This window comes from Rhinolophus sinicus, linkage group LG02 (genome assembly GCF_036562045.2).
Source record: "Rhinolophus sinicus isolate RSC01 linkage group LG02, ASM3656204v1, whole genome shotgun sequence".
Taxonomy (NCBI): domain Eukaryota; kingdom Metazoa; phylum Chordata; class Mammalia; order Chiroptera; family Rhinolophidae; genus Rhinolophus; species Rhinolophus sinicus.
The window spans coordinates 145,510,673-145,537,078 of record NC_133752.1 but is presented as its reverse complement, the minus strand read 5'-3'; the positions used below and the strand labels follow the sequence as shown (position 1 = coordinate 145,537,078).

At 46.3% G+C, this 26,406-nt stretch overlaps 1 protein-coding gene across 4 annotated transcripts; it reads left to right on the top strand.

The window, feature by feature from the left end:
• The first annotated feature begins 8,616 nt into the window (after positions 1–8,616).
• On the top strand, positions 8,617–26,125 carry ERBB3 (erb-b2 receptor tyrosine kinase 3). Of its 4 annotated transcripts, none has more exons than XM_019742440.2 (28): positions 8,617–8,845; positions 12,202–12,353; positions 12,902–13,088; positions 13,793–13,918; positions 14,557–14,622; positions 14,795–14,913; positions 15,005–15,146; positions 15,487–15,600; positions 15,700–15,820; positions 17,830–17,903; positions 18,081–18,171; positions 18,426–18,631; positions 18,846–18,978; positions 19,180–19,270; positions 19,489–19,643; positions 20,196–20,249; positions 20,597–20,738; positions 21,294–21,413; positions 21,539–21,637; positions 21,822–22,007; positions 22,163–22,318; positions 22,540–22,615; positions 22,796–22,942; positions 23,034–23,131; positions 23,224–23,412; positions 23,571–23,642; positions 24,074–24,368; positions 24,447–26,125. In XM_019742440.2, the coding sequence occupies exons 1-28, from the start codon at positions 8,764–8,766 to the stop codon at positions 24,971–24,973; spliced, it is 4,020 nt and encodes a 1,339-aa protein (XP_019597999.1). In that variant the 5' UTR covers positions 8,617–8,763; the 3' UTR covers positions 24,974–26,125. The 4 variants fall into 4 exon arrangements, with proteins under 4 accessions (XP_019597999.1, XP_074181672.1, XP_074181671.1 ...); XM_074325571.1 differs by having other exon boundaries at positions 24,468–25,119; XM_074325570.1 differs by having other exon boundaries at positions 24,074–24,372; positions 24,451–25,119.
• Positions 26,126–26,406: the final 281 nt, after the last annotated feature.

The following is a 26,406-nucleotide window of genomic DNA, read 5'->3' as shown; positions in this document are numbered from 1 at the left end:
GAAACATAATCAGAATCAAAAGGCAACAGAATGGCCAGAAAAAGGATGAATCTTAAAATGACAATAACTTAGCTAAGATCATTAATTCAGGCCCCCAGTTCATAACTGATGAACAAAAATATAGGCTGATTTAATAATAGCTTGTGGAAAGACAAGTCAACAGGAACACTTACATGAAGTAACACGGTGATGAAATTGACCAAAAATATTAATTCACTCTTTTTAAAAACAAAAACATTTTGTTTTTAAAATTCACATTGAGATAATTCATGTAATTCATATATTATATAATTAATGCATTTAAAGTGTACAGTTCAATGGTTTTCAGTATATTCACGGATTTGTGCAGCCATCACTGTGGTCAATTTTAGGACATTTTCATCACCACAAAAAGAACCCCATGCCCATTAGCTGTCACCCTCCTATTCTCCCATCACCCCTCTCCCCCAAACCTAACCAACTACTAATCTACTTTCTGTTTCTATAGAACCCTTTTCTGGACTTTCATAATAATGGGCTTTCACATAATATACAGACTTTTCTGACTGGCTTCTTTCATTTAGCAGAATGTTTTCAAGGTTCATCCAAGTTGTAACATTTATCAATAATCCATTCTTTTTATGGGCAAGTAATATTCAATTGTATGGATATACCACATTTTGTTTATCCATTTTTCTGTTGATAGACACTTGGGTTGTTTCCACTGTGAAGGAGACAAAACTTTACTTCTACTCATCTAGGTTCTTAGCTGGGACTCTGTAATGAAAAGATAGGTTAACAAGAGAAAAACAAGTTTATTAATACATGCAGCGTACATCACATGGGAGAAACCTCAACAAAGAGTAACTCAAATCAATGGTTTAGAACTCTGGCTGATATAGCCTCTTCAACAAAGAACAATAAATTTATGGAGAAATGACAGGACAAAGAAAAAGAATTCTAAGTTTCTAAGGGTGGCAAACTGTGGGAAGGTAAATATATGGGAGGAAATTAATGGAGTAAGGTTGTTTGCAGGTTTCTCTAGTGCTATCTCTGGGCTGATAAGGGTCTGGTGTGTCTCCAGTGAAGGAGAATTTACATCCGGCCTTTAGGCAAAAAAGGAGGAGGGTAGAGAATGCTTCCTTCTTGTTGGAACTGCCATCTTCCAGTAATTTGCCAAAATAACCATCACAAAGGGAAAGAAAATTTGACAAACCTGCTAGATGTTCTCCAGGCCTTTTAGAAAACATGGAGTTGTTCCTTTGGCCACATACATGTGAAACTACAAGAAATGTGATATTGTAGACACCAAGGGAATGGGCACTATTTAAAAAGGAATGCTCCACAAATGTTCCCATGGCAAAACTAGAAGGGTCTACAGTGTTACCCAGCATGCTGTTGGCATTGTAAACCAACAAGTTGAGGGCCAAGAGAATTGATGTACATGTTGAGCATATTAAGCACTCTAAAAGCTGAGATAATTTCCCAAAACATTTAAAGAAAAATAATCAGAAAAAGAAGAGAAAGGTACTTGGATTCAACCAAAATTCCAGAGAAGCACACTTTGTGAGCACCAATGGAAAGGATCCAGAGCTATGGGAACCCATTCCCTGTGGTTTCATGGCATGATAGGTATAAAAAATAAATAAATGATCTATGGACTGTAAAAAAATTTTTAAATAAAAAATAATTTAAAAAGAGTTCAAAGGTACTAGTCCCCATCATATCTTTATTTAATTTATCAATCTGGTCCCTGAAAAAATCCAACAGATTCCGTAGGATAACAATGAACTACAGCAAAATCAACCAAGTAGTAACCCTAATCTAGTTGGAGTGTGGTATTATTGCTAGAGCAGATTAACAGGGCCTCAGGCACATGGTACGCAACCTTTGATCTGGCAAATGCATTCTTTTCCATCCCTATCAGAAAGGAGAACAGAAACAGTTCACATTCCCTTGGAAAAGACACTATACATTTACAGCCTTGCCCCAGAGCTATGTTAACTCTACTGACCTCTGTCATAAAATAATCTGAAGAGAACTGAGTAGCTGGACATCTCTCAAAACATCACCCTATATGGATCTGCTCTGTTGATAACATTACGCCAATTATACTGGTTGAGCAGGAAGTGGCAAGTATGTGAGATGGATAGGTAAAACACTTGCTCTCCAGAGAGTAGGCTATTAAAAAACCTCTTTTCAGAGTTCCCTTCAGAAGGGAGCTGAAGCATTGTGACTGCTCTGCAGTCCAATTTCTCCTTCTGTCCAATCCCACTTCCTCCCTTTCCTACAGTTGTTGATCCCAAGAGCACTCACTAATAAACGACCTGCAGTCTAATCTCCACTTTAGAATTGACTTTCCTGGACACTCAATCTGATCAAGGGAAAAGCTTTACCAGGCAAAAGATAAACCAAAAGTAAATTTGGATTTTAATATGTGATAAATTTCGAGGCAAAAAATTATGGGACAAAGGAGAGAGTATTACATTGCAATAAAATAAACAAAAAAGCAAGAAAATATAATCATCATAAATGTGCTTGGCAATATAGGCTCAAAAATATATAAATAGCAATAATTAACTTTATTGAGTACCTTCTATGTGCCAGCCATGCTCTATGACATATAGTCTTTACATGTATTAATTCACACTCTTCATTACAATCCTATGAGAAAATACAATTATTCTCCCCATTCTACAATTATAAAACAACAATCAGGGCCCGCCCGGTGGCTCAGGCGGTTAGAGCTCCGTGCTCCTAACGCTGAAGGCTACTGGTTCGATTCCCACATGGGCCAGTGCCAGATGGCTCAGTTGGTTGGAGCGTATCCTGTCAACCACACAACCTTGCAGTTGGACTCCTGCAAGGGATGGTGGGCTGTGCCCCCTGCAACTAAAAAAACGGCAACTGGACCTGGAGCTGAGCTGCGCCCTCCACAAGACTGAAAGGACAACGATTTGACTTGGAAAAAAAAATCCTGGAAGTACACACTGTTCCCCAATAAAGTCCTGTTCCCCTTCCCCAATAAAAATCTTTTTTAAAAAATCAACAAATTTAGGAAAGAAAAACATCAACCTGGAACTAGAAATATTTACCTAGCTCTCAGAGACAAATGGATCAAGCAGACAAACAATAAGAGATATAGAAAATCTGAATAATATAATTGACAAGTTCAATATATTCTATATGGAGAATTCTACGGCTAACAAACGATAACGTACTTTTTCTAGTACATGTGAAACATTTCCAAAAAATGACTGTGCTAAGTTACAAAGGAAGCCTTAATGCTACATTTTTAAGGAATTAATATTACAGCCTATGTTCTATGACTGTACTGCAATAACATGAGAAATTTACTAATTAAAGGATAGCTTTTTAAATCCCCAAATATCTGGAAACTAAAAACATACTATTAGTAAACCTTGGGTTAAAAAGTAAGGGAACTTATGGGGGGATCACTTCGTAAATTATATAAATGCCTAACCACTAGACTGTACACCTGAAACTAATATAAAATAATTCTGAATGTCAACTATAATTTAAAAAATATATAGTCATGGAATTTAAAGTACAGTATAAGGAATATAGTCAATGGTATTGTAATAGCTATGTATGGTATCAGATGGGTAGTAGACTTGTTGGGGTTTTCACTTTGTGAGGGCTGTAAATGTCTAATCACTATGTTATTTTGTCCACATGAAACTAGTTTTAAAAAGTAAGGGAAATTATGAAATACCTTAAATAAAAGTTTGTCAAATTTTCTAGGATATAACTAAAGATATGTAGAATATGAAATACATTCAAAAGAAACAAAAAAGTTTGGAAACTAATGAACAAAGCATTCAACTCAAGAATGAATCAATGATTAGAACTGGAGATCTTAACATACCCTTCAGACCCTGATGCATCATGCAGACAAACCATAAGCTGCAACAGAGAAGATCTGAAGGATATAATTAACAGGCTAAATCTATTAGATATGTGGAGAAGAAATAAGAATAAAAGGAATGATATAATCAATGAACCAGACAAGAAATCAAGAAAAGCTCTAACTAGAATGATAGACAAAAAAAAAAAAAAGATGCAAATAGGTAAAATACAGAATGAAAATGGGAAACAGACACAACAGATTAAAAAATAACAACAGTATTTATTATTAATAACCATACAATAATGAATTTATAAACCTAGATGAAATAGATAAATTTCTGGGAAAGTATAAACAGCAGAATGGATCAAGAAGAAATTCAAAACTTGGTGGTAGCTGGTTAGCTCAGTTTGTGAGAGCAGGGTGCTCTTAACACCAAGGTTGCCAGTTCGATCCCCACATGGGCCACTGTGAGTTGTGCCCTCCACAATTAGATTGAAAGAACTACTTGACTTGGAGCTGATGGGTCCTGAAAAAACACAAATAAATAAAAGAAGTTAAAAACAAAAAGAAATTCAAAACTTGAAAATACATTAAAGAAATTAAAATGTTAATCAGAGACTTCTCTACCCAAAAGTCTCAACCCAGATGATTTTACAGATGTGTTCTACTGACTTTAGTCAAGTTCAAGAATAGCTTCTGTTGAGAAATGGTTTCTTACTACTTCATACAAGTTTTTCAGAAACTAGAGTGTGCAGATAATTATTTTGTAATACACAGTTTGATTAAGTTAACTAGTATTCTACTTAGAATATTGTATATACATATATAAGTGAGATGGATCAATAACTTATTTCATGCATCTTCATTATTCAGCTTTAGAATCAAGATAACTGCTATTGATTGGGTTGTATTGTTATACTCAGAAACATTTTTTAATGTTCTTATTAGTTCTAATTGTGTATATGGTTTTTTTTAATTTTTTTAATTTTTTTTTTGCATTAATCACTCTTGCAGGGGCAATATGTTATATGAAACTTACTTGGTATATACCTTTTACTTTGTCTAAGTATTTACTTGACAAGTCCCTGAAAACTTCTCCCCTAAAAATGCCTAAACACAAATACCCATTTTTACTATGTAGTACTAGTATATTTTATTATTAAAATCTACTATCAACAAGTGATGCTCAAACAACTGAATATATACATGCTGGGGTGGGGCTGCGGGAGATTATGGGAACTAGGAAAATGATTACCAAAGGGCAAGAGAAGGTTTTCCTGGGTGATGGATATGTTCATTGTCTTGATTGGATTATATACCTATGCCAAAACTCATCAAATTGTGACTTAAGATGTACAATTTATTGTATATCAATTATACCTCAATAAATGTGCTGCAAGTGTGGGGAAGAAAGTCTTTAAAAATATCAAGATCACAAACCATAAGTAAAATTGACTAATCAGATTATACCACAGGACTTTTGTTCAGTAAACAATTTATTGACAGAGTTAATGAAGAAAGTTGAGAAGAGATATTTGCAATGTCTAAAACCAACAAAAGGAAGAGCATTTGAGATTTTGCTCCCTGGCATATGTTATCAGTTTGGCTCAAATAAACTCATAAGAATTCTAAAATAAATAAATAAGTAAATAAGTAAATAAAATTAAACCAATAAAGGACTAATATCTGAAATATATAACAAACTGCTGCAAATCGATATAAAACATGAGAATCCCTATAGGAAAATGAATAGGCAATTCATAAAAGAGAAACAAAATAAAAAATTTTAGAAGACGCTCAAACATATTAGTAATTATAGAAATTCAATGTGATATTTATTTATTTAAACAATCACCGTATTTTTTTTTAACTTTTATTTATTTAGGTGTTTTTTTCCAGGACCCATCAGCTCCAAGTCAAGTAGTTGTTTCAATCTAGTTGTGGAGGGCGCAGCTCACACTGGCCCAAGTGGGGATCGAACCGGCAACCCTGGTGTTACCAGCATCATGCTCTAACAACTGAGCTAACTGGCAGTCCCTGCTATGTGCTATTTTAAATTCATGGCAAATTTAAAAAAATGGAAACCTGAATGTCAAGTATTGGTGAGGAAGTTGGGATACAGAAATCCCACTACTTATGGTATAATATTCCAGAGAGTGTGGTTTATTATGCATAAGAACCAAAGGAGACATATACAAGGGTATTTATTTCTATTGCAACATCGCTGTGGTAGCCGGAAACAAGAGGCAATCATTGGAGTGATGAACAAATAAAGCATAGGAATCCACATGATAGAATACCTTGCAGCAGTTAGGAGCAAAGGCCATGGGGTCAAAGAAAGTTTATCTGTTTTGTTGTATTTTTTTAAAAGACGGCAGGTGTTACAGCACATTTGTATGTTAATGGGAATGATCTAGTAGAAAGGAAATTTGATAATATAGGAGGAAGGGGATAACATAAGAGAAAGGCAGGAAGGAATGATCTGAGATGTAGAACTGGAGGGTGAATTGGGGGTACGGGATGGGAATGGGGGAGTGACAGTCGGCTTAAATAGCAGCAAGGACAATTCATTATAACAAGATGGAAGTCAGAGTATATAAGTGAAGATGGAGGAAAATTGGCCAGATTGGTGGTAGAAAGATAAGGATGTTTTCTTTTGATTACTTTTATTTTCACAGTAAAATAAGAACCAAAGTCATCAGATAAGAGTAAGGAAAGATAAAGGGATGCTGGATAACTGTAGCTTTTCTAAATACCGCCTCCTTTCCTTTATTTATTCAGTTAGGGTAGCACCCAATAGAGATGGCCCCTCACTTGTCAGCTTTATCCAGTGTTTATATCCCTGTTTCTCTAATTATTGAAGAATGGATACCAGCAAACACACCTTGGGATCTAGCTGGGAAAGGGAGAGGTGGGGTTGGTGATAGCTGGAATAAATACAGCTAGTATTCATTGAATTCTTCTTTAAAGGTCCAGCACAACACACTAATTAAGAGCTCTACCTGCCTTTTCTCATTAAATTCAAACAACAACCTTTATAAATAGACAAAACTGTTTTACAAACAGAAACTAAGGAGGGTTTCCTCCTTCAGAAACAGGGTATTTGAACACTAAATTGAGATGGGTAATAAAACGAAAGGCGCCTTAAGATGGTATTTGTTCAGTTATCTGATGGGAATTTGATCAGAAGCAGATGAAGCTCCAGTATCAGTGTGACATAAGAAATCCTCAGCAAAAACCTGAGCGCCTCTTCCTAATCACCTGATCCACTGTCACCAAGTACATAACCTTGGAGAAGTTACAGATTTTCCAGTACCATAAAATGTAGACTGAGGTCCCTTAGCATACATTTTTATGTTAAGTAAAACATTCTGTAAGTTTGAGGAAACACTTGCAAATGAAGTGGTATATGTGTGTATATGCTAAGGTTTCGCTCATGTGATTACTACTGTATTATGATTGTTATGCAAGTGGTCAGGGCAAGGCCAACGCCCTCCGGCAAAGGTAAGCCTCCAGCACAGAGTGGACCCTCGAGGGTGTATATCAATACCGAGCAAGTTTAAAGAATTGTAGCCGGTAGTCTAGGGTCGGAGTGAGAGGCGAAATTTTTCTTCATCAACTGTTCTCGACGTCTTCAGGCTAAAAACTGTGGAGAAAATAATTAGGCTCTCTGGCTAAAATCCGGAATGCCAATTGTGGAGCCTCACTGCCGCGGGTTCCGCACCAGGGGGCGCCCGGCGGATCCGTCCCGAGGCTAGCCGGATTTGGGGCTGCCACTCGCAGAGCACCCGACCGCCTCTGGCCAGGATCCGGGAGCTGGTGGTGGAGATGCCAGGGATTCAGGCCATTCGTGGACTTAGTCTCTAGTGCCCTCTCCATGTCCTCCTTCACCACCCCCTCCTCCTTCCCAGCTCCAGCCCGGGCTTGGAAGGCGCCTGGGAAGGTGTGTGCGCCTGTGGTGGGGATAGTGTGCCCATCTAGGTCCCCAGAAGAGCTTCAGGAATTCCCGCCGCCCCGACGGCGCGGTCAGACTCCTGTGGAAGGGGAGGCAGCTGTTCTCCCAGGCGGCCGTGGGGGGCAGCAGAGGGGACGGCGACAGGTGCGGGAGCCCCTCCCGGGGTGGAAGTGGAAAGGCGGGCTACGGGTCTGTTCCCAGGCTGGAAACCACCCCCGCCCCCCAACCAAATCCCCCGGAGAGACCCGGCCGGCGCCGGGTCTGGAGGAGGAAGCGGCGGGAGACAGTACAATTTCACGCGGCCTTGGGGCTCGGGTTCCTCGGCAGGGTAGATGAGTTATGGGGTTTCGATGGGTTTCCGGGGAAACTGAGGTGAACTGAGCGTGAGGCAAAAATATCCTCCCCCTCAAAAGCAAAGAGAAACGTTCACATTCGGAGAGAAAAATCCCCCAAGTGACCCAACCGGCTAGGGTAGTTGAGTGATTTGGTTAATGGGCGAGGCCAACTTTCAGGGGGCCGGGCTTTGGCGCTCTCTCCCCACCCCCATTACCTTACCCCTTTGGAGTCATTTGGGGGCGTTTGGAATCTTGACCTCCCCTTAGTCCAGCTCCCAAAGAAAAATTCGGGTGAGACCCATCTTGGATCCGCTTGGCCCAGCTGCGGGGCACTGGGCGTGGGGCGTGCTGGCGGCGGGTGGAAGCTCCAGCAGTCCCCACGCCAGCCTCGCGCCCGCGGGGGCGCGGCCGTGACTCACCCCCTCCCTCTGCGCTCCCTCAGACACACACCCCTCCCCTGCCATCCCGCCCCGGACTCTGGCTCCAGCTCCGGTTGCAGTTTGCAACCTCGTCCGCCGCAGCTACCAGTTCGCGGGAGGTTCAGGTGGCTCCGCTTCGATGTCTTAGTCCAGGGGCCCCCGGGGCCGGATTCGGCTGGGCTCCGCTCACCCTCCGCTGGAGTCATGAGGGCGAACGGGGCTCTGCAGGTGCTGGGCTTCCTTCTCAGCCTGGCCCGGGGCTCCGAGGTGGGCAACTCACAGGCAGGTAAGCGGCGCGTGAACACAGGCAGGCTCGGAACCTGGGATTCCGAACTGAGTGCGCCGAATCCTGGGGCAGCCGCAGAAGATCGGGTGGCGTGAGCCTGGGGATGCTGACCCCGGATCTGCTGGGATCACCTGGGCAGGGACCGTCTGGCTCGGGTTCTCGGCGTGGGCCCGGGGGGGACGGGATTCCTGGACCACCCCCTCCACCACCACCTCCGCCTAGTGCATCGCCGACCCTCTAATTTGCTCTTTGCGATAGGACTGATGCCGAAAGAGTTCACACTTCTGGGGGGGGCCCTGCAGGGAGGGGAGCTGGGACTTCCATTCTGTAAACGTAAGATGATTGGAGGTGGAGATCTTGGAGAAAGGGGGGTGTCTCAGTTTGCTCCCCAATCCCTTGCCCACCCTCACTCCCCTCCCATCCCCGGGTTTCAGCAACCTCCAATTTTGTTGTTTTGCCGACAGGGTGGAGCTATGGAAGGGTTGGAGGGGGTTGTTGTTCTTTAGTGTTGGAAAAACAAGAGAGGCACCTCCTCTTCCGTGAGTGAGCCTGCCCTGGGGAGGGCTGAGATTAACCAGTGAGCCAAGTCCAGGTGATACCAGGGTGAGAGGCCATGCAGAGTCTGATTGTCCTCTTTCCCTAAAAATCATAAAGCTGGCTGGTCCCAACATGACCAACCTTTCTTTGTCAAGATCCAGAGCAAATCAACTAAAATTTACTGAGCATCTACTATACACAAAGCCCTGGACCTGGAGCTGAGCTGTAGCCTCAAGGATTTCCCGCCTGTGTTTCTCACTGTTTGTCTTTTCTCTCCCCAACGTGAGGGCTAACAGGGCTCCTCTCCCACCCTCTGAACTTCCTGTCCTTCCTGGGGAGTTCTTCCTAGACCCAGCTTCTCTCCTACCACCATTCTGTTTATTGTCTGACTCTGTCTCTAGGAGTCTAGAGGAGTCAGATTGCTTTTCTATTCCTCCTCCCACTCCCATGCCATCTGAGTCCACTCCTTTGGGGTGTCTCTGGACACCTGAGGGGTGCTGATGTTGCTGGCATTGAAGGAATCCTGTTGATCTTCTCCCCTCCCCCTAGATCTCAGCTCTGGGGTTTGGCACAGCCAGGGCCCCTTCCCCAGAGTGGGAGTGGGAGAAACACCTGTGCTTCCCCCACAGTTGCTGGGCCTAAATTTAGACCCTGGGATCTTGAGATGTGAACACTCCCAGCTGGTGGAGTTGGGGGGGGTAGGGAGGGCTGGGGACTAGAGTGGGAGGGACCTAGTAGTGGGACTCTATCATTGTCCCTTTCAGACCCCTGGAATCTTCTACCAGGAACCCTGGCTACCTTCCCTGAGGGAGCCAGGGGGCAGGCTTGGTTGGGTCTCTTTACCCTTTATCTGGATCATGCAGCCTCTGGGCATCCGGCCCTGTCTCAGTCCTTCTATAGCCCCTTTGTCCTGACTGATGGGGGTGGGGGACGTTGGAGTGGAGGCCCGTGCTTGTGGAGGGGCTGCAGATTCTTGCTGTGACCCACCCCAGTACCCTGCCCTAGGAGGGCCTGTGACTCTGCCCCTCCCTGTGCCCCTGCTCCCTGAGTACAACAGGGATTGTTATAATTCCCCTCCCCCTGTCTTCTCCCAAGGTGCCTCTTCAGAGGTGTTCATGCTCTCTTCCCGCTCAGGCCCTTTGCTCCCTGTTTATGTAGTATGGACTTTACCCTCTGGGTGGCAGGGAACTGGGACCTCTAACACTGTCACCTTCCAAGCACAGATTCAAAGTCTGCACAATGGACAGGTGGGATGGATGGGGCCACCTGAAATTCTTCCTAATAAAGAAACCCAGGAACAGAACTAGTATAGATTTCTGGGCCAGCAGCGGAGCTATCTGTGTTTCACGAGTGTATGCACGTCCACACACACAGCCCACTTCCCTGTGCAGAAATCTTGGCTCCTCCCTTATCTGGAGAGAAGGGTTGGCGCCTTGACTTGGAAGAGGGGGTGTCCTGCCAGGAAGGGGGTTGGGGTGGGGCTGTTCCAGAAATGACTAACCTTCCTAGTCTCTTCCATTTCAGCCCAAGGACCCTGGAGTCCCCAGGCTCCCCCGAGAGTTGCCTGCCTACTTACCCTTCTTTGTCTGCCCCCTTCCCTTTGTGGGGAATGATAGGGAATGGAAGCCCTCAAAGTGGTCAGACCAGGGGTGTATTTAGGAGGAGGGGTTGGGACCTCATCAGTCTTCCTTCATTCCCACTCCTGCCTCCCACTAAGCTGCCACCGCCTCAGGGAAGGGTGGTTGGAACAGGTGGTATCTTCCCCACACCCTCCCCACCCTCAGTCTTTCTCTGAGCCAGAGGAAAGAGATAGGGATAGGGCTTCAGGGTCAAGATTTCCCGTAGCCCCTACATCCTCTGTACTTACAAGGTGAAGCAAACCCCCGAGACTGACATTCCTCATGGACCTCAATTCTAGTCTCTACCTAATGTGAGTGAGGATTGCCATGTTGGAAGGCTTTTTAATGACTCTTCAGACAGTGAAACTGAATGGAAAGTTTAGAATGGGGGGAGTTTGCTGCTCTTTTGCTCCAGGCCTCTCTATATTTGCTGCAGAATACTCTAAGCTGGAAAGTGTGTTGGGATAGGGGAAGGGAGTGAGAAGGGAAGCCGGAGTGGGGTAGGCAACCAGCTCCTTATCTTCCAGCTTTAAAGACAAAGCTCACATTGACCCCACCACCACTACCAGAGCTCCCCCCTCTAGTGAGGTCACTTGTCTGTGCCCAAGGCTTGAGGGTGGAGGGGGGTGCTGCTGAGGACTGGGTGTCTGGGGACAGGGTGGGGCAGCCCCCTCCTCCTAGATAGAATCGCCTCATTGTGGGCTGGACTGTGGCCCCAGGCACTGCCCCCTTCCCACCCTCAGTAGACACAATAGGGGCTGTGTGCTAGCCCCAAAGAGATATTTATTCCAGGACCTAGAGAGAGGCTGGCCGGGGGTAGAGAAGTAAGTGCCCTGGTTGGAGGGGGGAGGGGAAGAAGAGAGTAACCAAGCTGTGTCCTTTTCTAACTTCTTTCTAGGGAGGGGTAAAAACCTTACATCTTCCTTAATTAACCCCCTAGTATCTGAAAAAGGCACAGGAGGTCCTGGTGGAAAAAGGAAACCTTTTCACCTTCCTGTTTAGGGGGATTCTAAGAAGAAAAAATTCAGGTTCTCATGCCAGTAAGCCTTCGCGTCTATTTCTAGGATTGAGGGTTGGAGGCAGCTGCCTTCTGATCCTGTTGAATGTTGTTGGAAAGGGGCAACCAAGGGGGTGGTCTTGGGGGACGGGGCTAAAAACTTGTGTTCAACCCTCTACCACTCTTACCTCCACTTTGAACAGTGTGCTCTGGGACTCTGAATGGGCTGAGTGTGACAGGCGATTCTGAGAACCAATATCAGACGCTGTACAAGCTCTACGAGAGGTGTGAGGTGGTAATGGGGAACCTGGAGATCGTGCTCACAGGACACAATGCTGACCTCTCCTTCCTTCAGGTTAGAGTGCCCGACCTTCCTCAACCTGTTCCCCTTTATACTCCCCAGAGACGCCTCCTTCCCTTCCTCAGGACTACACTCTGTGGAAGTCAGCCTTCCTAAGACTCCATAGTCCCTCAGACCCAAACCTGTGTGTTTGTGGGGACAGTGACTGGAATCTGGGACCTACGGTCTGGTCACTATAACCTGGAATACACAGGCTGGCTGTGAGAAGGGGGAAGAGGCATGGTGGTGTTTCGCACCAGGGACTAACATAGACACATGAGGGCTGAGAAGCACTTGGGGAAATGGGTAAGGAACTAAGCAGGGACCTTTCTGGTATGAGGAGTTCTGAGAGGGAAAAGTTAAGAGACTAGAATTCTTTCATCATTCCAGCTGCCTATCTTGCAGAAGGGACAGAGTAGTGTGACACCAGCTCTCCCTACTCCAAAATAGGAATTAGAAAGAATTAGAGAAGTTAGGGATTCCTTAATGCTTTAGGGAGGGAGAGGGGATTGAGACTTTTTGCCCTGTCATCCCTCTCACTGACACCATCTGCTCCATCACAGTGGATCCGAGAAGTGACTGGCTATGTCCTCATTGCCATGAATGAGTTCTCTACACTGCCACTGCCCAACCTCCGAGTGGTGCGGGGGACCCAGGTCTACGATGGGAAGTTTGCCATCTTTGTCATGTTGAATTATAACACCAACTCCAGCCGTGCTCTGCGCCAGCTCCGCTTCACTCAGCTCACTGGTCAGTTCCTGATGACTCCTGGTCTTGCCTGGCAGCCAACGGGCTGGCAGATGCCTCCTTGATGATGACTGCTCACTCTTAAGTGCCCCTTTCAAGGTGCCCACCACTTTGACTCCTGTGATCGAAAGGTTCACTAGTCAAACAATAGAGGGCTTCAGTGGAGAGCTGGTGACCTCTGCTCAAGGGAGAGGGTCCTTTATCCTGATGGCGCTAGAGTTGGAGCTGGATCTGTTACCCATTCCTCTAACTTCAAAATACAGTGTATCTTGATGTGCCTCCTTCCATGGGAATGAGAATCCCACTTCCTCCCCCTCACAACTGCCCGTAAGCTGAAACAATATAGGGGTTAAATACCACCTGGCCACCTACTTCTTGTCCCAGTCAGTTGAAAAACACACAGGTAGGGCGGGGTTAGGGGGGTGTTGAGTCAGGAATCTTCTCTCCTCCTTTCCTTTCCCCTCCCCCACTGGCTAAACCGGATCTGGACAGGTGTCTGAGGAGGAGGCAGGAATTTCTTACTACCTGGCTCCTCCTCTGTCTTTCAAGGCGAGCCTTCGCTGCAGTTTGGATTTAATTGGACATCCGTCTGCCCCATTTCCCCTACTTCTGAGTCTGGTGGGGGGCCTTTGGACTGGTGGGGAGGTTATGGGAAAGGAGGCCTGCTGTCTAGCCCTTAACCTTGTCACTTCTCTTCCCCACCTCAGAGATTCTATCAGGGGGCGTTTATATTGAGAAGAACGATAAACTTTGTCATATGGAAACAATTGACTGGAGGGACATCGTGAGGGACCGAGTTGCCGAGATAGTGGTGAAGGACAATGGCAGGAGCTGTGAGTGGCCACTATCAAGACTGTTCCCCCGCCCCCACCAAACCAGAGTGACTTTCCCTTCATCATTATATCCCTAATCTGAACCCATCTCTCCACTGAACAAATACCTCAGGCCCTAGACCCCAGGAGCCTGCCAGGAGGGAGCAGGTCAATACCCTGGAAGCCAAACCACAGAAGCAGTATGTCAAGAAAAGGGGCCAAAGACTGTGTACTAAGTGGGGAAGCCAGGTCTTTGGACTCCACTTCCATTTCTCTTTCCACTACAACAACCTCCCTTCTTCTTAGAACCTACCTACCCCTGACCGCAATCTGCTGCCTGTCCACTCACACACACATAATCCTACTGGGTTCAGCTTGCCAAGGAGGAACCAAGTTCCTGGGTTGGGCCTGGGGCTGAGCTTGGCATTTGCCCCATACCCTCCCCTTTAGCTGCCCTGTGGGTGGTGTGGAGGTGTGGCTCCACCCTTTGTTGACAGGTTCACTTGAGCCCAGCCCTGCTCTGCAAAGGCAAAGAGGGGCACTGCCCTGGCTCTTTGCTTCCCGGGACTTGGGTGGCTGTGGTGACATCATACCCTGTTGATTCAAGCAAGCCTTTCTTAGCCCTGATGGCCTCTTGTGTTGCTTTCCTTCCTAACCAGGTCCTCCCTGTCACGAGGTCTGCAAGGGGCGATGCTGGGGTCCTGGACCAGAAGACTGCCAGACATGTGAGTTTACGTCCCTCTAAAAACTTCAAACTCGTACACATTTATATCCCTGCCTACCCCAGCCTGTGTCACCACTGGGGGTAGGGATGAGCCTGGAGGACCAGAGGGTGAGCAGTGGCCTCAGAATTCAGTCTTGAGAACTCTGACAGCTGTGCTTTCTCTCCTTCCACAGTGACCAAGACTATCTGTGCCCCTCAGTGTAATGGTCACTGCTTTGGGCCCAATCCCAACCAGTGCTGCCATGATGAGTGTGCAGGGGGCTGCTCAGGCCCGCAGAACACAGACTGCTTTGTACGTACTGTTAGCACCATTTGCCTGGGTTCTGCAAGGAGGACGTGGGCTTTGGGGAGGAAGTAGTTTTATGAGTCTCTTATGTTCCTAGGCCTGCCGACTCTTCAATGACAGTGGAGCCTGTGTACGCCAGTGTCCACAGCCTCTTGTCTACAACAAGCTAACTTTCCAGCTGGAACCCAATCCTCACACCAAGTATCAGTATGGAGGAGTTTGTGTAGCCAGCTGTCCCCGTAAGTGTCTGAAAGGAAGAAACAATGGTAGTGGAACCAGGATTTTAGACAAAATTTTAGATAGAAAGGGATCAAGTTGGGTGGTAAGTAGGAGCCGTAGAGAACAAATGGTCAACCACCCCCAGTGAGTGACTCCTATGCCCTGTCCCCCCATGTACTTCCCTATGACTTCCAATATTACTCTAGTTCTGCTTCTTAGAACAACAAAGAGCAAAGGGCCTCCTAACCCATGGGACAGTACTTAAGGAACCTCAGGTGCAGAGGACAGAGCAAGGTTCACATGGTAGTTGGCAGTGTTTATCCCTCATCTCTAAGGATACCTGCTCTCCTCTATTCCTAGATAACTTTGTGGTGGATCAAACGTCTTGTGTCAGGGCCTGTCCTCCTGACAAGATGGAAGTAGATAAAAATGGACTCAAGATGTGTGAACCTTGTGGGGGGCTATGCCCCAAAGGTACGTAGGAGATGGTAAGGAGTTGAAGAGAAGAGAGATCCTTTCTCTCAGATGACTCAACCCCTCCCAAGCCCCACTGAGCCTTTTTTTTGTTTGCAGCCTGTGAGGGAACAGGCTCTGGGAGCCGCTTCCAGACTGTGGACTCGAGCAACATTGATGGTTTTGTGAACTGCACCAAGATCCTGGGCAACCTGGATTTTCTCATCACTGGCCTCAATGGGTTAGAGATTCTGCTTTGCCTCCCTGATTCCCCAGCCCACCCATCTCCTCACAGTTCATTGTATTCATTCAACCCTTCATATGTGAAGCTGATTAAGAACCCAAATCATACAATCTTAGAGGTCCCAGAGGACTTGGCAGTGCTTCACTCCACCTCCCACCCAGGGCTAGAGTCCTCTCATAGACAGCCCAAAGCAATAGCGTATCATCTAGCTGAATGACAAAGTACAGGAACACTGTGGCCTCCTCCTTCAGGTTTTCTAAAAGTTCTTCCTTAAATTCAGATAAAAATCTGCCAGTTATTTCCCTGAGTTCTGTTCCTTAGAGCGGAGCCACAAAGAAAGAGCAAAGGGACTTTCTAATCTATTGAACAGCGCTTAAAATGTGTGTGTGTATGTGTGTGTGTGTGTGTAATATTAGGGCCACCTGTTTTCTTTTGACAGAATTTTAGATCTACGCTAAAGTTGCAAAAGTGGTATAAAGATTTCCCATACACTTTTTAAAAAAATTTTTTTATTGCGGAACAGGGTGTTTCTTCAGGGCCCATCAGCTCCAAGTCGTTGTCCTTCAATCTAGTTGTGGAGGGCACAGCTCAGTTCTAAGTCCAGTCACCGTTTTCAATCTTTAGTTGCAGGGGGTGCAGCCCACTATCCCATGCGGGAATTGAACCGACAACCTTGTTGTTGAGAGCTCTTGCTCTAACTAACTGAGCCATCCAGCCGGCCCTCTGGAAGCGCAACGGCAGCTCGTTGTCTTCAATCTAGTTGTGGAGGGCACAGCTCACTGGCCCATGCCATGTGGGAATCGAACTGGCAACCCTGTTATTCAGAGCTCTTGCTCTAACCAACTGAGCCATCCGGCCGCCCCTCCCATACACTCTTTCCTTAGATCCCCCAAATGTTACCATTATTCTATATGCTTTATATTTCTCTCTTTTTCTCTCTCTATACACACACAGAAACACACACACACACACACACACATATAATAAGACGCTCTTGTTTTTCTGAACCACTTGAGGGTAAACTTCCAAACATGGTATTCCCTTACCCCTGTTATATTTCAGTGTGTTTTCCTTTAAAACAAAAACATTTAAAAAATATAACCACATTATAATTGTTTGAATCAGGAAATTAGCATTGATACATAATGTTATGTAATCTACAGACCTTATTCAGATTTCACTAATAGTCTTATTGTCCTGAATCACACATTGTATTCAGTTATGTATATTCAGGCTCCTTTAATCTGTAATAGTTCATGACGTTGGCATTATTGATGGGTACAGGTCAGGTAATTGTTAGAATGTTCCTCAGTTTGGGTATGCATGATGTTTCCTGATAGTACTTAGATTCAAGTTACGCATTTTTGTTAGGACTGCTACACATGTGTTCTCAGTGCATCATATCAAGGAGTCATGTGATGATTTGTCCTATCACTGGTGATGATATCTCTGGTCACTTGGTTAAGGTGGTGTCTTGCCAGGTTTTTCTACTGTAAAATTAATATTTCCTCCTTTGGAATTAATTAATTAATTAGCATTAATTAATTAATTGTGGGGAGATTTTTGCCGGAATTAATTTTTATAATGAGAGTTGCCAGGTGATGATTTTCTAATTCCTTTATCCCTTCTGCATTTATTTATTGGTATTCTAGTGTTAGGAAGAGTCTTCCCTTCCTATCTATCAATTTAATCTGTGTGGATACTTGTTTTATTCAATGATTTATGCTATTTTACAATCATTATTTTGGTGTTCAGTTGTCCCTGATCTGATGTGGCGCCTGTGTTCTTTGGGCTTATACACGTCATTCTTTGAGCACTTCCTTACTTTTTTACACAAGATGCTGTAGGCTTATGTTATATTTTTCCTGCCCCAGCCATTTCTCTAAGGAGCTCTTTTTCCTTTTAGTAGAGAATGGTATTTAGAAACTAAGTTCTGAGTCTAGGCATGCTCATTGCTCCTGGGTTATACCCCTGCCTTGTTGACTCGTTTCTACTGTTCTCTCCAGAGACCCCTGGCACAAGATCCCTGCCCTGGACCCTGAGAAGCTCAATGTCTTCCGGACAGTACGGGAGATCACAGGTGAGTGGGAGGAGAAGCTGCCCTTTATGAAAAGACTAGGTCAACCACTGACACAAATTGCGATATAACCACTTGAGAAAATCAGGTCTCAAGCAACAGAGGAGGGAGCAGGAGAACCTGAGAAAGAGGAAGGGGAGAAGGAAGGCTCCCTGTTCATATACCTCTTCAACTCCTCAGGTTACCTGAACATCCAGTCCTGGCCTCCCCACATGCACAACTTCAGTGTCTTTTCCAACCTGACAACCATCGGGGGCAGAAGCCTTTATAAGTGAGTAAGAGGTGTAGAGGTGATAGCATCTCTGGGTAATGAACCCTGTTTCTTAGGCATCCTTGAGCAAAATACAAAGCATTCTCATACAGTAGGCGCAAAGGGCCTGAGAGTTTGATGGGGAAAAGGCAAAGGGAGGGGGAGTCCCTTTCAGTGCGTCTGAGTAACCCAGAACACATTGTTGAATGAAAATGAATCCACTGCACAATTTTCCCTTCATGGTCTCCCCTCTCATCCCATCTCCTTGTCCTCAGCCGGGGCTTCTCATTGTTGATCATGAAGAACTTGAATATAACATCTTTGGGCCTCCGATCCTTGAAGGAAATCAGTGCCGGGCGTATTTACATAAGTGCCAATCGGCAGCTCTGCTACCATCATTCTCTGAACTGGACCAGGCTGCTCCGAGGGCCTTCGGAAGAGAGACTAGACATCAAGCATAACCGGCCCCGCAGAGACTGCGGTGAGGGAAAGGGCCCGCTGGGTGGAGGGAAGAGGGGGAAGAGGGAATCAGAGAGGAAAGGGGTGTAAGGGCTGTTCTGCCCTGGAAGTGGGAGAAGGGATGGGGGATGAAGCCAAGGAGAGGGGTGTTAGGCTGGAAACACTAACAAGGAAGTGTTCAGGAGAGGGCTTGTTGGAGACCCCAGACTCCTCCTGACTCACTTTTTCCTTTCCAGTGGCAGAGGGCAAAGTGTGTGACCCGCTGTGCTCCTCCGGGGGATGCTGGGGCCCAGGTCCTGGTCAGTGCCTATCCTGTCGAAACTACAGCCGAGGAGGCGTCTGTGTGACCCACTGCAACTTTCTGAATGGGTACAGTGAGGGGAGATGGAGTCAAGAAGGGGTGGAAGGGTGGGGTCCTGGGATGGAACTGTTCAGGTGGCACCTGAAAGCCTTCAGACAACTTTCTGCATATGCTTTGATGGGAATGAGAGAGGAGACCCTGTGGTTGGGGGATCAGGGCATAAAGGTCAGGACTTGGAAATGACTGTCCCTCTTTAATCCCCACTGCAGGGAGCCTCGTGAGTTTGCCCATGAGGCTGAATGCTTCTCCTGCCACCCGGAATGCCAACCCATGGAGGGCACTGCCACATGCAATGGCTCGGTACAGTAGCAGCACCAGGGTCTCTAAGGGAGAGAGGGCAGAGGTGACACTGGAGGATCTAGGGAATGATGTGGCCACATCTTAAGGCCAGCACAGGGAGGCCAGACAATGCTAGGGTTTGTGGATGGAGGATCCTGAATGGCTGGGTTGGTCCTTGCTGGAAGGTATGGAATTAACCTTGGGATTCCATTCTTCCTGACCTTTTCTTTCCCACCCAGGGCTCTGATGCTTGTGCCCAGTGTGCCCATTTTCGAGATGGGCCCCACTGTGTGAGCAGCTGCCCCTACGGAGTCCTCGGTGCCAAAGGCCCCATCTACAAGTTCCCAGACGTTCAGAATGAATGTCGGCCCTGCCATGAGAACTGCACCCAGGGGTCAGTGATGGGATGTTAAGAAGAGCTGATGGGACCAGGGGAAGGGGGAGGAGCATAGAACTAGGGGGAAAGAAGAGGGTGAGGGGAGCAGAAAGAAGAAAGAACTGTGATTTAAGACTCACTCCTGGCTGTGTAGTGAAGGATTGGAGAAAGGGATACTCAGTAACAGCACAAAATTACACCACAATTCTGGGAACCTGGAATAAGGTCAACTTAGGGGAGTTTCATTCAAGGGAGGTGGGGTGGCCGGTTAGCTCGTTGGTTAGAGCGCGGTGCTAATAACACCAAGGTTGCCAGTTCGATCCCTGCATGGGCCTCTGTGAGTTGCGCCCTCCTTAAAAAAAAACAAAAAACAAAACAAAAAAAAACTCATTCAAGGGAGGGACTCAGGAAGAGTTGGTGAGCTAGAGATGGAGGCCATATATTGGGAAATGCTTGGGCTCCAGGATGGGACACCATGGAGGGATCTGAAACAATGTTATAGCTGTTGGAATTGAGTCTCCCATGGGAGCCTGCCAAGCTCCCATTTAAGGAGGTGACTTTCTTCTCTAGGTGTAAGGGACCAGACCTGCAAGACTGCTTAGGCCAAACACGGGCCCTGATCAGGTATGATGGGCTTGGAGACTTAGGAAGCTGGGCATGTTTGGGAGAGGAGCTAAGGAAAGGGCGGTTATCTGCTGAGAAGAGTGGAGTACTGCTTCTGGCCTTCCATGGTACAGTTCAGTATCACTGGACTCAGGGCACAAGAATCCAGACTTCTGGCCTTCCTAAAATTAACTTGCAGTAGCCTCAGGAGCCAGATTTAGGTTAACCCCTTCAGTGCTCAAAGATATATGTATATGTGAATGTTAACTTCTTGCCCCAGATCTGCACCATACCTTGCGTGCAGGTATAGATGACATTTGTAAGAGAGGTGTGGACCCACGATAATGCTGAGCTTCTCTATCCCACAGCAACATCCATCTGGCTATGGCTTTAGCAGTGGTAGTGGGATTGGTAGTGATTTTCATGATCCTGGGCAGCACTATTCTCTATTGGCGTGGGCGTCGGATTCAGAATAAGAGGGCTATGAGGCGCTACTTGGAACGGGGTGAGGTGAGTGTCTAGCTTACTCTTGAAAGGTACCCTATACCATCACTCTTTAAGATCCTCCTTCTTCCCCAGAGATCTGACCCCTTTCTTCAAGGAGAGGTAGTATGATCCACTAGAAAAGACTCTTGCCAGAGGAATGGGAGATGTGCATTCTCCATTAATTTGACACATGACTTTGAAGAAGTTACTTGCCTTCTCTGTGCCTCAGTTTATGCATTCATACAAGATGGCTGTAAGGGGGAAAGGGCTGATGAGTGTGGAAAGTACTTTGAGAAATACAGAGAATTGTATGAAAGTACTCATGGTGATAATATTACCACTTCTCCATCCTTTCCCCCATCAAAGGAAAAACTCAACCCTCTTGATTTCTGATCTCATGAGCACAAACAAACAACTTCCTCCATCCTTGGGGTCTTTTATTCCCCAATATAACTACAATGCTTTATAAGACTAAAGCTAATTCCTCTTCCTGCTCTTGGTATCCACCTATGGGAGGGGAGTTGGAGGGGGACATGGGAGTGGGCTTTCCTGAGTATCTCCTTCCCATCTGTTTCTCAGAGCTTAGAGCCTCTGGATCCCAGTGAGAAGGCTAACAAAGTCTTGGCCAGAATCTTCAAGGAGACAGAGCTGAGGAGGCTTAAAGTGCTTGGCTCAGGCGTCTTTGGAACTGTGCACAAAGTGAGTGGCCCACAGGAAGTCTGGGGAGGTAGAGAAAGGATCTAGGGCAGTGGGGAGAAAGATTTAGAGAAAGGACTATCCTCAGATGAATGACCTCAGGCTGACTGTTGCTTAAAACTTTTCAGGGAGTGTGGATTCCTGAGGGTGAATCAATAAAGATCCCAGTCTGTATTAAAGTCATTGAGGACAAGAGTGGACGGCAAAGTTTTCAAGCTGTGACGGATGTAAGTGAAGGAAGGGTATTCTGTATGCCACTAAGAGAGAGGTCAGTGTTACATACGATTATGCAGAAGCATGGTCCTGTGTTAGCAGATACTATGTTAGCTATGTTGGTGTACTTGAATATTGGGCGATCTGGTTATATGTGAACCTGTTTGTTCCTTGGATAACTTCTCTTGTGTCTCTTAGCATATGCTGGCCATTGGCAGCCTAGACCATGCCCACATTGTACGGCTGCTAGGACTGTGTCCAGGGTCATCTCTGCAGCTTGTCACTCAATACTTGCCTCTGGGTTCCCTGCTGGATCATGTGAGACAACACCGGGGGGCACTGGGGCCACAGCTGCTGCTCAACTGGGGAGTACAAATTGCCAAGGTGAGAGGAGCCTGGAGGAGTCTATGATGGAACTGCCTGGCTGGGGGCCAGCAGGGGGGGGTCGGAAGGTTGAAGTTCTGAGTGGTACCTTTAGGGTTTGGAGTGATTTCAAGGACTGATTCCCCCAACCTTGAGAATACTTCTTTCCCCGATAGGGTATGTACTACCTTGAGGAGCATGGTATGGTGCATAGGAACCTCGCTGCCCGAAATGTGCTGCTCAAGTCACCCAGTCAGGTTCAGGTGGCAGATTTTGGGGTGGCTGACCTGCTGCCCCCTGATGATAAACAGTTACTACACAGTGAGGCCAAGGTAAGGTGATACAAAGGGCTGGTAGGGAGGTGGGGGTGGAGTGAAGCATGGGGATGGGAGCAGTCAGTGGTCTCTTTCAGAGGCAAGCAAATGCAGCATGGTAAGTTCAAGGAGATGCCAGAAATAAAAGTTCAGAGAGCAACAAATAAGAACTTGGGGTTTAGAAATGCTAAGAAAACTTGTGGAAATAACTGGTGACACCTTTGTCTTTAATTCTCCAGACTCCAATTAAGTGGATGGCCCTCGAGAGCATTCACTTTGGGAAATACACACACCAGAGTGACGTCTGGAGCTATGGTCAGTCCATCTGAATGCCCTTTATACCATCACTGGCCTTTGGAGTTGCTTTTGGAGACCCCTTTTTTTAGAACCTCCAAGGCCTTCAGATCCTTGTGTCAGAACAAGTTCTGCCTTCCCTTCATCTTCATGCCCATTTCTACTATTTTGCCATCAACTAGTCATATCTTCCTGTACCAGGTGTGACAGTTTGGGAGCTGATGACATTTGGGGCAGAGCCCTATGCAGGGCTGCGATTGGCTGAAGTACCAGACCTGCTGGAGAAGGGGGAGCGGTTGGCACAGCCCCAGATCTGTACTATTGATGTCTACATGGTCATGGTCAAGTGTGAGTTACCTGCTGATGCCAGCCATATTGTGACTTCCCTCCCTACGCCACTGCCCTCTTAATGGTTCTACTTTCTACATCTTACCTCCAGGTTGGATGATTGATGAGAACATTCGCCCAACTTTTAAAGAACTAGCCAATGAGTTCACCAGGATGGCCCGAGACCCCCCACGGTATCTGGTCATAAAGGTGAGTGGGGACTAGGCGGTGTCAAGGATATTTAGAGCAAAGGGGACTTGGCGGGAACCAGGATCTATCTTAACAATCATCTGTCCCTACAGAGAGAGAGTGGACCTGGAATTCCTCTTGGGGCAGAGCCACCTGCTCTGACAAACAAGGAACTGGAAGAAGTAGAGCTGGAGCCAGAACTAGACCTTGACCTGGACTTGGAGGCAGAGGAGGACAACCTGGTGACAACACTAGGCTCCGTCCTCAGCTTGCCAGTTGGAACACTTAATCGGCCACGTGGGGTAAGATACTTTCAAGTTACCCAAGACTTTGTGCACCCTGAGCGTTCTGCACACCTGCACTCTCGTGAACCCCGAAGATGCCCAGATTAACTACTCAAAGGCCCCGTGATAAGATTTCTCCCTTTGTCTAAACCTCTTTCTTACGTTTTTCATCCTAGAGCCAGAACCTTTTAAGTCCATCATCTGGATATATGCCTATGAACCAGAGTAATCTTGGGGAGGCTTGTCAGGTAAGGCCTTTTTAAGGAGCTGCTGAGAGGCTGGGTGACAGAATGTTTTAGGATCGACGGGTAGTGTAGGAGATTTTAGAAACCTTTGAGGTTTAATCAGTGTCCTACAAAAAAGGAGGCATTGAGGGCGGCCAGATGGCTCAGTTGGTTAGAGCGTGAGCTCTGAACAAGGTTGCCGGTTCAATTCCCGCATGGGATGGTGGGCTGCTCCCCCTGCAACTAAGATTGAAAACAGCGACTGGACTTGGAGCTGAGCTGCTAGATTGAAGGACAACGACTTGGAGCTTGATGGATGGGCCCTAGAGAAACACACTGTTCCCCAGTATTCCCCCCTCCCCCCAAAAAAAAGGCTTAAAAAAAAAAGGCATTGAACAACCTAATCTCTTTTCTTAGTCTCTGTGTAAATCTCCGTTTATTATTTTCCTTCTTAGGAATCTGCAGGTTGTGCGGGTAGTGAACGGTCCTCCCGTCCAGCCTCTCTGCACCCAATGCCACGGGGACGCCTGGTATCAGAGTCATCGGAGGGCCATGTGACAGGATCTGAGACCGAGCTCCAGGAGAAGGTGTCAATGTGTAGAAGCCGGAGCCGCAGCCCACGGCCACGCGGAGACAGTGCCTACCATTCCCAGCGCCACAGCTTGCTTCCTCCTGTCACCTCACTCTCCCCACCAGGGTTAGAGGAAGAGGATGTCAATGGTTATGTCATGCCAGATGCACACCTCAAAGGTACCTGACTCCCCCTACTCCCCACTGCCTATTATCGTGGAGTTTTCTGCATAGCTAGCCTCTCTTCTCAACCCCTAGGTACTCCTTCTTCCCGGGAAGGCACCCTTTCTTCTGTGGGTCTCAATTCTGTCCTGGGTACTGAAGAAGAAGATGAAGATGAGGAGTATGAATACATGAACCGGAGGAGAAGGCACAGTCCACCGCGTCCCCCCAGGCCAAGTTCCCTCGAAGAGCTTGGTTATGAGTACATGGATGTGGGGTCAGATCTCAGTGCTTCCTTGGGCAGCACACAGAGTTGCCCGCTCCACCCTGTGCCCATCATGCCCTCTGCTGGCACAACTCCAGACGAGGACTATGAATATATGAATAGGCGACGTGGTGGAGGAGGTCCTGGGGGAGATTATGCAGCCATGGGTGCATGCCCAGCAGCTGAGCAAGGTTATGAAGAGATGAGAGCTTTCCAGGGGTCTGGACACCATGCCCCCCATGTCCATTATGCCCGCCTCAAAACTCTACGTAGTTTAGAAGCCACAGACTCTGCCTTTGACAACCCTGATTATTGGCATAGCAGGCTTTTCCCCAAGGCTAATGCCCAGAGAACATAACCCTTGCTTCCCGAGGTACTCAGGGAACATTTGATGGCAGCTCACGCCTCTAGAGGGTACCCCTCTTCTCCCTAGTCCCTGTCCCTCACAGGTCTCAGTCCCATTTCCTCCCTAGTCCTAGACAATTCCATTCAATTTCTGGAGGCTTTTAAATACTGACACAAAATTTCTTGTGGTATGTAGCCAACTGTGCACTTTCTTCTCTTTGCCATTCCCTGGAAAGGAGAAGGTTTTCCCTATTTTGTGTTCTTTCCCAATCCCTTTCCTCTGCTTTCTCAGGGGAACTCCCTGGAGATATGAAGGATTATTCCCTTATCATATCCCATACCCATACAATTACTCCCATATCATGTTCCGTTCTCTCAGACTCTTAACTTGTGGAGACTGGGCTTCAGAGTGTGCCTTTGTTTCTCATCAGACTCCTAAGGAAAAGGGGCAAAACCTGGCAGGGGGAAAGTAAAATTTTGGTATAAGACTCTTAACCCCCTAGAAAGAATGGGAAGGTAAAAATCTTGTGAAGAAAAAGCAGATTTCAATGATTACTATTAATTGAGCCTTTACTTTGTGCCAGGCATCTTGCTAAACTTTACCTACATTATCTCACTTAATCCTTACACCCATTCTGTGAGCTAGATATTATCCCATTTTACAAATAAGGAAACTGAGCCTTAAAGAGATAAAGTAAATTAAGTGGCAGGTCCAGGATTCAAAATCTTGCAATCCATGTGCTCTTACTGTAAGGTGTCAAGGAAAACTGATACAAGTCAGAGCCCTTGTAAGGGGCATTGTCTTCTTATTTTTGCACTGAATCAAGTCTAACTCCAACAACCACGGCCTCCTAAACCCAGATTTCTCATCTCAGGAAATGGGGGTGGGCTGGTCAGAAGGAACAATAAGCAGACAGCTTTGTAAACCATAACCTATGTGTGCTGTAAATGATCTCTTACCCAAGAGACAGATCCACAAGGGTCCCAGGAGCCACTTTTAGGAGCTATTCTCACCCAGTAATGGGAAGCTTCCAGTTGGAATAGAAAGAGGACCTCTCTTCAGACTTCTGTCCCATTGGATGGGAAACTGGGGGTATCTGTTATATCACTGAAGTTTTTTGTTTTGTTTTTATACGTGTCTAAATAAAAATGCCAAAGTTTTTAAGCTTTCTGTCTGTTAAATGAAGAAAACCTTTAGTGTTAGACCACCCTTTTTCTCTACTCCTCAGCAAACAATAGCTACTTCCCCCCTCCCCCCCTCGCTTTCTCTATTTTCCCATGCAGCTTTCTCCAGCCCTCCACTTTCCTTAAGAGAAGCATAGCGCAGTTCTTTTCATTTAAAGGTTTTACTAGGAATCTACAAGGCGACCAACTGGGAATAACAAAAAAAGTTCGGGAAAGTTTGAAAAAGCCCTATAGATGTGCTCCTTCAAGAAGTGGAATATT

Coding starts and splice junctions, on each gene's coding strand:
- ERBB3 (XM_019742440.2), top strand. CDS start 8,764: ATGAGGGCGAACGGGGCTCTGCAGGTGCTGGGCTTCCTTCTCAGCCTG. Junction 18,172..18,425: donor GGGGGCAGAAGCCTTTATAA/GTGAGTAAGAGG, acceptor CCTTGTCCTCAG/CCGGGGCTTCTCATTGTTGA. Junction 21,414..21,538: donor TCTTTGGAACTGTGCACAAA/GTGAGTGGCCCA, acceptor AAAACTTTTCAG/GGAGTGTGGATTCCTGAGGG.